General features: G+C 36.7%; 1 protein-coding gene across 2 annotated transcripts; it reads right to left on the bottom strand.

Annotated features, from left to right (window-relative positions):
• Positions 1-1,296: 1,296 nt before the first annotated feature.
• Positions 1,297-10,623, bottom strand: LOC137806685 (phospholipase A I). 2 transcript variants are annotated; one of them, XM_068606920.1, is made up of 18 exons: positions 9,689-10,623; positions 9,091-9,238; positions 8,618-8,696; positions 8,384-8,537; positions 8,084-8,293; positions 7,756-8,001; positions 7,506-7,668; positions 7,156-7,416; positions 6,932-7,053; positions 5,999-6,160; positions 5,679-5,868; positions 5,428-5,564; positions 4,767-4,905; positions 4,228-4,431; positions 3,670-4,138; positions 3,350-3,566; positions 3,174-3,263; positions 1,297-2,084 (listed from the first exon to the last, which is right to left on the bottom strand). In XM_068606920.1, the coding sequence occupies exons 1-18, from the start codon at positions 10,259-10,261 to the stop codon at positions 1,641-1,643; spliced, it is 4,008 nt and encodes a 1,335-aa protein (XP_068463021.1). In that variant the 5' UTR covers positions 10,262-10,623; the 3' UTR covers positions 1,297-1,640. The 2 variants fall into 2 exon arrangements, with proteins under 2 accessions (XP_068463021.1, XP_068463022.1); XM_068606921.1 differs by having other exon boundaries at positions 8,618-8,693.
• Positions 10,624-11,012: the final 389 nt, after the last annotated feature.

The following is an 11,012-nucleotide window of genomic DNA, read 5'->3' as shown; positions in this document are numbered from 1 at the left end:
GAGTGATCAATTTATCTTGGTCCAATAAGTTCAATTTACTTTTTCACCTCTAGTTACAAAATCACCATCTTATTATCTTATTGTGATTATTTTCATCATCATCACTATTTTCACTATGTTCTTATTATTGTGGACACGTTTAAATCCTGAATTCCAAACACAATTGTTATCACAACTATCACTATCTATTATTTTTATTGTTCAATGTGCTTAGATTGTTACGGAGAATTTTATTGTCTTCATCATTGTTACTACCATGAACAATACATAATCACTATCATACCATAACTATTGTTATTGCTATTATTATTTAATTGTATCATATCATATGTTTTCTCCTTAAATTATACTATAAAAACTTTAAAAAAATAAATAGGTTGATTTCTTTAATTTATCAACTTGATTGATTGTTGATAAACATAATGGGTTTATTCGTATAGTTATTATATTTTTTAAAATAAAACATATAAATTTTATCAAACCTCTAAATTTAACGTTTTAGAATAGTTAAAAAAATTAAAGATTTAATTAATTTGTAAGTATATTGTAAATTTAGATATTTTTAACTAATCTTCATTAAAAAAAATCGTTTTATATTAAGTGTATACTGTATTTATTACTTTTGTCTAAATACCTTGTCATTTGATCTTGTTGTGAATAGAATTACACTACTAGCTCTCTCTTACGTCCGATTTGCTTTCAGTGATGGACTGTAGACGAAGATGGAAAAGCAGGTTGAAGAGCCGCCGTTTGGATCTAATGATGTGAAGGAAAATGAAGGCGAGAAAATGCGTCGATTGCTCCCTTTCACTGCCTCACTCACATGCAAAGGGAGAGGAGGAAAACCACAGGTGAAACTACTATTTAAACCTCGCTTTATCTACCATGCACGTCAAGTTTTTCACGATTGGAGCATGCAGAGATTCTCATAAAAGATGTAGTTATTCCTTGACTATTGGTAGATGGAGTTTAAAAAACTGAAATAAATAGGCGTGTAAGTGTATGGTCATTCTCATGCTTACTTGGTTGGTGCTGAGAATACATTCGGTGTTTGATAGAATTCGTGAGAGTTGTTTGTGTGTGAGGCTCTTGTTGAAAGAGGGTGGTGGGGAGTGTCATTTGATCCCTGTGTGGTCGCGGAGCTATTGCAGTGGTGGTCAGTGGAGAGGAGAAAATATAGGTAAGCATAAGTCAATCGATTATGTATGCATGATGATCGATTATGTGTTGGTTTTGTATGGATATCGTAATTTCTGTATATGGAAAAACATTTATGTATGTGAATAAAATTCAATATCACAAAATATTGGTCTCTATTTCTTTTTAGCTTTGGAATATCTGATTGGCTCAAACAAAAGGCATGACAATGTGTGACTATAATACATATAATAGGAAGCCCTGATGCTCCTCCAATGTCGTTACAGTTACATAGTTACATAGGAACTGATGAACAAGAAACTGAATAAAATAGCAAGGGATAATAAGCAAACAACAATGAAAAGCACATCTTTTAAGAGCCTCAAAACTGGTTATCGACTATATTTAATAGAACATGATCTCATACAGACTCCGCTGCTTATCTTTTCCCCCTCGCTCATCCTTTATTTCGTCTTTTATTATGTAAGATTAAGTGATCAAAATTATTGTACGCCGGGGAGATGGCACACATACCTCATTCTTCTATACGAGGCAAGAGCATGTTGCAAAGCAACATTGATACTAGCACCTTCCCTGAACAATGAATCATACAAGTGGCAAACAAAATGTGACAGTTCCTCTTCATCATCGTCCCAAAAAGACAAAGTGCGGTCCCCATTTCTCTCAGGGTCACTATCTTCCCAGTCACTTACTGGACTGCTGGGTATGTTCTCATCATCTGCTTCATCCTCTCCAATTTCAAATTTTCCATTTTCCACCCCATTCAACTCTTTGTAACCGTCAACATTGGTCGTCTGAGACTCTGGAGGTTCATTTGAAGGACAAACAATAGCCTTGGCACCGGAGTCCAGAAAGGCCTTTATAAGAGCAGCAGTAGGTCCATGTGTCCCTGTGCATATTATGATCCTGTCTCTCCAAGCTCCAACCTAGGTAATTCAAGATACCAGTAAAAGGAGAAAGCAACAATGAGTCAACAAATCCACGAATATGACACGGGTCCTCTATATCCCTACTACACCAGGGAAATTAGTGGTGTAGTAGATAACAAAGATGTCATACAACACCGTAACATCCACATATTTCCCCATAACCCCGGGCCCTCCTCTCTCCCTTCATCTATCCAACCAAACACTATATACATCTTACTTTGAAACAATCAACGAGGGAAAGCATGGCTCTGATTTATATTAAGAACCTATACCAAATGATTATAATGGGATTTGACAACTATGAAGTGTACCCTAGAGACAGACTTTATAGCGTGCCATAATATGTATTATTTTATTAGAATATCACACCATTGACTTTTGTATCATACGTTATAACTCTGCACTTCACCTCCAAAAAAATTAATCACTCACTCTAGAGAAGTAAAATTCATAATTGTGAACTTGTCAATCTTATTTGAACCAAAGGGCGTTTTTTATTCTATTGATATGATAAAACATACTAAAATGCTTTATCCCTTCTTTCACTAATAAAATCAGACACCCTAACTAGCAAAATAATGGCTGTAGATGATCTTTAAATTTACACTGCCTACACAATTCAGATGCTTCAAAAATCAGCCAAAGCTAGTGTCGTGTCACAGTAAAGATCTAATTCAAATAGTGAAATTGCTCAAAATTCTTCAAGAAAAAAAAAATTGAAATAGACTCTTGCTCTGTCCACATGTTCATATTCTCCAAAATAAGGCATCCATGTACAAAACCAGATTGAAGAATCACCCACGAATGAAAGTTAGCAACAGAAACAAATTAAGCCATATAAACCAAGAGCAATACAAGGTGGTGATTAGTATTAGGATATGTACTACTTCTTTCACTATATAAAAGTGAATCATGTATAATCAAGTGACCAACACCCAAATACCATTCCATATCTTAAAACTCCAGTTCAGATGATGATAGTGAACATTGGGTAACAGCCAATATGAAAGTTCTTAGCAGTTTGATTGAGTGAAGCTATAAAATTTACTTCCAAAGGACAGTAAAGTGGAAGCAAAGAACACATACCATCCATCTTACATCCTCAGGTGATAGGTGCATAGAAGGGACAGTTCTGCGAAACATATATGAAGCAATTTCTTGATCATCTTCCATAACCTATATAAAAAAAACTTAAGTTTCTAATAGATAGATTAATCTGATTTAAAAAATGTATAAAGAAGCACAAGGGAAAGAAGATATACTAGGGTTTGACGGCCTAGGTATCGGTGGACAATGCCTCCAATTTGAAAATAAGGTTTAAAGGCAACTAAATCAGAAATAGTAGAAATATTTGCCAGGAGAGTTGCGCCCTTTCTGCGATTGCTCCTCATTGTTGACAACAAACTGAATTTAACATTTTGTAGAAATTTCTCGGCAAGCTCTCCAGGTTCAGCCACAACAAACACATCATTGTGCCAACTAAATAAAAGGACAACAGCATCAAGATTCTATGCGCACAGACAAAATAACTAGTGACAGTGAACAGAAATTCATGAAAGCAATTAATCATACTAGCAAATACCTCACAATTAAGCCATTAGAATCATTTTGAAGAGACAAATGTATAACACCCACTTGTGGTGAATTCTGCAATTTCTCATGCAATGATTTAACAGGAAAAGAGAGCTGTCGAAGTCCTCGAGGAGACATCGGGGGTGATGCAACTGTTTTTCCCAATTGACCATCCAAACTTAACGGTGGGACCAAATCAATTCGTCCAATCCTCTGACCAAGATCAGGACTATACATGAGGGGACTTGAAGGGAAGCTTCCTGTAAACAAAGGTGATGCAAATGGCGTTGGGAATGTTGTTGATGGCACTGTCTTCACAATCCCAGACAAACCCTGTATGAAGGACAGACGTATGCCATTACGAGCACAAAATGACTCAAGTTCCCGGGCATGGTGGATCACTTTTCCAGAATCTGGATTATGTGAAGCTTCAACAAGTAGTACATTACGCCTCCACCCTAAGGTTGGGCCATTGGTTCCTGATAAAATAAAACAGAAGAATCATAATGTCTAAGGGGATCGATGAAAGAGAAATTTTACAGTACAGACAACATATAATCCACAATACCCTCAAGTGATTCCTTTGTCTTGGGTAATTTATGTCTAAGATTTTCTGACCACTTCTCCTCATGATGGAAAGGAAGGAGCAATCTCTCACACACATTTTCAAATGCTTGATGATTCTTTTGTATATACTCTTCAATTGCAGATTCCAACTTTAGCCAGTTCGTTGGATCTGTCTCATCAAGTTCCATATCACAGCGTTCATCAACTGCAAGTAAAAATACCAAGAACACTTAATGAGAATTAAAGTTCTTTCCAAGAATGTCTACCCTGGAAATAGACTTCTTTATCAAACAAAGAAAATAAATGGAGCTAAAATTGAGAGAAAATAGGAAACTACTGAAAATTGAATCTGTTAAGAATGAAGAAAATAAATATAGGATTCATATCCCTGGTGTAAAATCCAGACATAGGGGTGATTATTTATAAATGAAAACAATAACAGAATAATATAAACTATGGGCTAAGCCCGTTACATTCAACAGAATTTAAAGGCAAGGAAAGATTCTTCATTCCCAAAATCAAAAGGCATAAATATTATACCTGGATTGAAACGAAAATATTGTATCTCAGGAAGCATAGGTAGCAATGTACTTAAAGCTTCCTCCACTCGATCAACAGAACATGAACTTTCAATCAATACCTGCCCCGTATCCAGATACCGCCAACCTCCTTTTCGTGCCTACAGAAGTATTAATGTAGAACAGTAAAAAAACAAACTTACAAACTTCAGTAGTCAGTGAGACATCTTCAAAAAATCAAAAATTACTAATCACATTTATTAGAATATATGGATTATGGAAATATCCAAAAATATCTTGTCATAACTTAGACTCTCGTCTAGGATTAGTTTTCCTATTTCTTCACTATTGCTTAAGTTACCACATTTCCTTATCATGATTTATTTTTCTAATTAGTCAGGATTATGATTAGTATAAATACGGGTTAGTGCTTTAAATTTTATAAACACGTCAAAACATTGTAAAACATCTTAGTTAATATCAATAAAGTATTTCATTCTCTTATATCTCTCTACCTCCTTCTATACCTAAAATCCCATAATTTCAATATCATTTTTTTTAATTTCATGTTTACAGACCTATGAAACAAGGGTTACAATGAATAACTATCCAAACCCTTGATCTTCTTTTCGGAACACAGAATATTATTGTAGAGCAGAATTAAAACCGAGAAGATTACCTACCCTAGTTCGAACAGAACCACATCCCACTGAAACCAGACAGTCAATTTTTGTGTCAGGCCACAGAAGTTGTGCTTCCCTTATGGCAAAAATTGTAGGATTGTTTGCCACTATTGCACCATCTTGCCAGCGATTGACATCTTAAGGTACATTGGAGAATGAAAGAAAATACATGTCAAAACAGTACAGAAATAGAAATAACTAAGACTAAAATACAGGAAATTTGCTGCAAACAACAACAGAGTAATCAGTACCATCCGAGAAATCATCTAGATAATATGGAGCAGCAGATGATGCTCTGATGGCCTTCCATACTTGTTGCTTACAGCTTCCAATGAAAGCACTGCGCCTATAGCCAACCTGTTCATCTATAGTTGATTGTAATACATTGATACCTAAACTATCTGATACTGTCAGAGCAACCTCAGGTGTTCCAGCAGGGTACTGCATTATAGATAGTAACAACATAGACAGAGAGGGACAGAGAATTAAATATTATAAATAAACAACACATTAACAACAATGAAAAAATGTATTTTAACAGCATTTATAAACAACAATAAAAAATATGAACCTGATAATTGCGGAATATGAAGGGCTGTGCAGGCATCATGCTCACCAAGGTTGATACAACAAAAACTTTGGGCACATTTTTCACAGCAGAATCTATCATTAGATCTCCATCCTCATCAGCACACATTTCCTTCAATAACCTCTCGAACTGCTCTGCACTGTGCTGCAAGTTAATAAGTCATAACACTCATTTTAGGGCATAGAAAATTCACGTACCTAGATCATATCTTAGTCAAAATAACTAAAAGTTCACCTAAAAGAATGAGTTATGCATTAACAAATGTAAAATAAAATTGGCCAACATGAACATTGATATTGTGAAGTATCTCATTTCCATTAAGATTTTCTATAACACATGCTTCAAATATGTGTGTGTGTGTGTGTGTTTGAAGAAGAGCATTAGCAAATTATATGTGTATTAGCAAGTGTTGGCAGGGTTTGCTAACAAACACCCACTTGTTTTTCAAAAGGAATATGTTAGCAAACTAAGTACAGTTTATCTTAAAATATGCCTGGGTGTACAGTTTATCTTAAAATAAGTGGGTGTACTTTTAGCAAGTCCCTATATATGTCTGGGCAGGGAGGAGGATTTACTAACTTACACCCTCTTGATTTTTAGAATGAATAAATTAGCAAACTACACCTTGGATATATTTTAAGAAATTTAAGTTATACTTTGCTAACTTACTTCTTCTAAAAACTAAGCAGGCGTAAGCTAGCAAATCTCATATGTATTTAGTAGAAAGAGTAAATTAAAAAGTTGCACATAGGGGGTAGTAGAAGAAATTTGTAGATATAATTAATTAACTTACTCCTAAAATTTGGTGGGGGGAGGGTGTATGTTGTCAAATCCCTATTACATACAGATAGACAAACATGTACATATGACAAGTAAATGTCAATGCGCACCAACATAAAGGAAAGAAATACATACTTTTGATCCATGAACAACAACCCTAAAGCTCTGTGATGAACTTTTATAAAGTTGATCCAATTTTTCTCTCCAAGTAGCAGCTTCATTGTCCTTGGGAACAGAGTCCGCAAAAACAAGCTTCCCTGATGCCAATTGTTTTGAATCAGTTTATCTAGAATTGTAGACCAAATAAACAGATTGATAAAAAATAAATGACATATATCATTCCTAAGCAACATCCTTACCAAGATTTTTGTATACATCTTCACATTCTTCCAAAGTCATTAACTTAATCCCAAGCGCAACAGCTAGCATTCCTCCTGTTGACGTGCCGCATATTAAATCAAACAACTCATGTATTCGTTTTCCTGATCCCTTTTCAATTTCCTTTAGCATTTGTACAGTTGCTAGACCTTTCATTCCACCTCCATCCATTGAGAGTATGCGTAGTCCCTGTTTTGCCACTTGTCTCCCTTTAATTGCACGCCTAAGGTTTTCATTTTCTCCTACAAAAGCAAAAAATTAAGAACCCCATTCAATGATCAGGACAAAACATCGTAAGAAACAAATGAATTTTATATATGCAAAGACAAACCAAGAATTGCCAAAGCACGAGCAGCAGATTTACAAACACGTGGCTCAGTTGCAACAGTCAGGCGCAAGAGAAGTTCCCGTAGGCTTTCAGAAGTAACAAGTATGCGACGATTTTCCAGACAGAAGGCTAAATTCCCAACAGCTAACAGGGCTAGCCTTTGTACCTAATAGAAGGACAAACCTAAAACTTAAATGACTGTGCAATATAAGGAATCAATTTAATCATTGTCGATGAAAAGAAACTAACTTGCCTCTGGATCTTTATGGGCACATAAGTTTTTCAATGATTTTAAAATATCCTTGGTCAACATCTTCTGAGCCACACAATCAGAAGTGAAAGCCAACTTGACCACAACTTGCAGTACAGATATTACCTCTTCCAGACCTGCAGATTTCAGAACTGTTCTAATCGGTTGCATGATGTCTGCTTTCATCAGATGCAATGCTACGGAATCACCAGAGGCAAGGGATGAAAGAGCAGAGCAGGCTTGTTCAACCTGTAAAATATTAAGGACAATCACCAAATAGCAGCAGATAAGGTTTTAAGAAATTGTGATATCTAGACCCAGTAAAACATACCACATGACTGTTGTCACTACTTATCATGCTAATAAGTTGTCGCACTGCATTCTCATCTTTACCTATAAACACTCTATTTCCTTGGTCTTGCATTATCTTTCCCAGTGCAGATGCTAGTAAAGGGTGATGACAAGAAGAAAAGCGGAATATAAGAGAGAAGAAGGCACTGAGTCTATGCCTAGAAGCACCAAAATAAGAACTGTTTTCCATCTGTACTGACAAGAAAAAACATGTTTAATTGTATGTGATGTTTTAAAAGGATAATGTCAGGAGTAGTCTAGTTAGTTTGCAAAGTCCTACCTCTATTTGCACATTCACCGATCTCAAATTTTCATCTGCCACAATCCTAATATTTGCAAGGGAAAGGTGGCGAAGTTTGTGGAGGGGCAAAATTTCAGGAAGAAACTCAAGAGGATTTCCAAATAGCCTAAGAACCCGTAATTCAGCCATAGCCCTGCCATAAGTGGTATCAATAAGACCAGAGCAATACGAGGAGTCTAGACTAGTTTATACAAAATCCTCTAAACCAAAAACCTGAAGTCAAGAAGTGGCCTAACAAGCTTGTTATGTTCCAATGACAACTCCACCAATTGCATACACTGTCTCAGTTCTGCTGCTCAAAGAAATAAAAATCAGAAACAAGGACTTATTTTATAAGCAACACTAATATTAGTACATCAGTTACTTAAGGAAATATCACGTGTAGATACTGCAGGATTGAACATTGGGTGTGCTCCCCAACTCCACAAGGTTAATCAAGTACATTAGTGCAGTAAGTGGGGCTAGGACTTCCCGTACCCAATGCAATCATGCTTTCTATGTTTGTGTAAAGTTGGAAGCTGCATGTAATCTAACATTACTCATTACTTTCAAGTAGATCTGTCGGAAAATGTTTACTCAGTATACTTATTAGAGGACGTACAAATATTTCCATCACTGCTAGGCACACTTGAACACACTAGTTTACCACTATCCTCAATGGTAGTAGTCAAACAATGAAAGCTTACCAGGCACCGAGACAACCATGTTGCTGTCAACCCTGAGCACTTTTAAGCTTCTTAGCTCACTAAGCTCAGGCGGCAAAACACTTAGCCTGTTGTTATCAAGATAGAGTTTCTCAAGGTGTGGCAATTGTGTAAGCTCTACTGGAAATACCTGTACATAGTGATAACGTGTTTAAAACATCCCCGGTCCAACTCAATAACATTTGACTTCAACTTCGCCACAATTATAAAATACAAAGCACTTCCTGAGCGCCAGGGAGAAAAAAAGTAAGGCAAGAAAACATAATAATATAATACAAGTGTATTTTTAGATGCTACTTGAGTTCAGAAGTACTTGTATTTCTAAAGAAACAAATTATCCCTTCTTTATTTTATACCGTGAAATTCCGGATCATGCATTAGAATTTAGAAATGCATGTTCCTAACATTATCCAAACATAACCTAAATCTTTCATATGTTATCGAAGAATATAGAAGATAACTCTTCCAATTTCGGAAACTACACATATCACACAAACCACACGTAGCTTCAAATTATTCACATGGCAGCAGCTATAAAGCACAGGAGCAAGAGTTCCATCAAAGAGTAAGCCACACTCACCGACAAGCCACAGCCACAGAGGCTGAGCACAGAGAGACTGGTCCAGTGGTTGCCGGAACCGACAACGGCGGCATCTCCAACGTTTGGCGGCGGCGGCGGGGTGGAGGACGGCAAATCGGAGCGCAACAAGCGTATCAAAACGCCAGTTCCGTCGCTCTGCTGACCGGAGGCAACAACCTTGGTCATTGTTACCGCTCTGAGAGGCTCCCGTCGCTTAACAACCTTCATTCCCAAATCCACCAGGCTCTCGTCATCGTCCCGAGGCGTAAGCTCAACCACCACCGTGTCCTGCGGCATCGGCAGCGCCACCATGAGCTGCGATTGAAGCTTCAACGCCACCTGATCTTCGTCCTCCGACGCCGACCAATCCAATTCAATGCGAAACCCGAGGTCCTGATCCTGCGAGATGATTGACGAAGTGGAAGCGGAGGAAGACAAGGAAGAAGTGGAGGAGGAAGAGGAGCGGGAAGAGGATGAGGTGCGGGCGAGATTCTCCGGCGGATCATCGGTGCCATAGCTTAGAGTGAGGTGGAAGATCTCCGAAGGTCTCTTCCAACCCAAACCCCAAGACATTGTCGATTTGGGATCGAGAATTCACGATTCAGTTACGTACTGACATTGAATTATTGAGAATTGACCTCTACGTTACGGTCCCGCATTCGGATCCGAATCGGATCATGCGGTTGAATGCTGAATGCTGATCGATGTTTCAACAAATATCGGAAAATAACAGAACACGCATGTAGATACGTAATCAGCTTCAGCGCACACTAACTCAGAAAACGAACCCAAGCTGTGTTACCCGTCAACCCACATACACATACCTACACATCCCATCAAATCCAGTGTTCTTTCTTTCTTTCCTTATTCCTTTTCTTTTAAGAAAAGGGAAAAGAAAGAAAGGCACTGGTTTGGACAAATTAATTAATTAATGTTTGATTTTCAAGGATGTTCGCTATTTATTATTATTTATTTTTTTATTTATTTTATAATACTGCAATTACCATATTTCGTAGATGTCAAGTTTGAAAAATATACTAGTTTATAAAATATTAGATTATTGAAGGAAGGCTATTGAATTTTAATTTGGATTTAGTTTGTATTTTTTTTCAGTACATTTAAAGGAAGAAACATGACCAGATTGTTGGTAGAAAACTGGAGAAGAAGAACTCAACTAACTGGCCTTACGTTTAAGGGATTGGACTCCCATGTAAAAGAATAATTTTATTATTTGCTTTTTAATAGTCTATTGCATATTAATGAATTCCTGCATATTATCAATGCATTCAAAACTTCAAAATCGAATTATTGATTTTAAAACTTT

The sequence above is a fragment of the Phaseolus vulgaris genome, chromosome 3, assembly GCF_000499845.2.
Source record: "Phaseolus vulgaris cultivar G19833 chromosome 3, P. vulgaris v2.0, whole genome shotgun sequence".
Taxonomy (NCBI): domain Eukaryota; kingdom Viridiplantae; phylum Streptophyta; class Magnoliopsida; order Fabales; family Fabaceae; genus Phaseolus; species Phaseolus vulgaris.
This window is presented reverse-complemented; position numbering and strand designations above follow the sequence as displayed.

Excerpts from the sequence above, each read along its gene's own strand:
- LOC137806685 (XM_068606920.1), bottom strand. The coding sequence starts at position 10,261 with ATGTCTTGGGGTTTGGGTTGGAAGAGACCTTCGGAGATCTTCCACCTC. Across the intron at positions 8,538-8,617 it reads AGGCCACTTCTTGACTTCAG|GGCTATGGCTGAATTACGGG; the intron begins GTTTTTGGTTTA and ends CACTTATGGCAG. Across the intron at positions 4,432-4,766 it reads ATATTTTCGTTTCAATCCAG|TTGATGAACGCTGTGATATG; the intron begins GTATAATATTTA and ends TTTTACTTGCAG.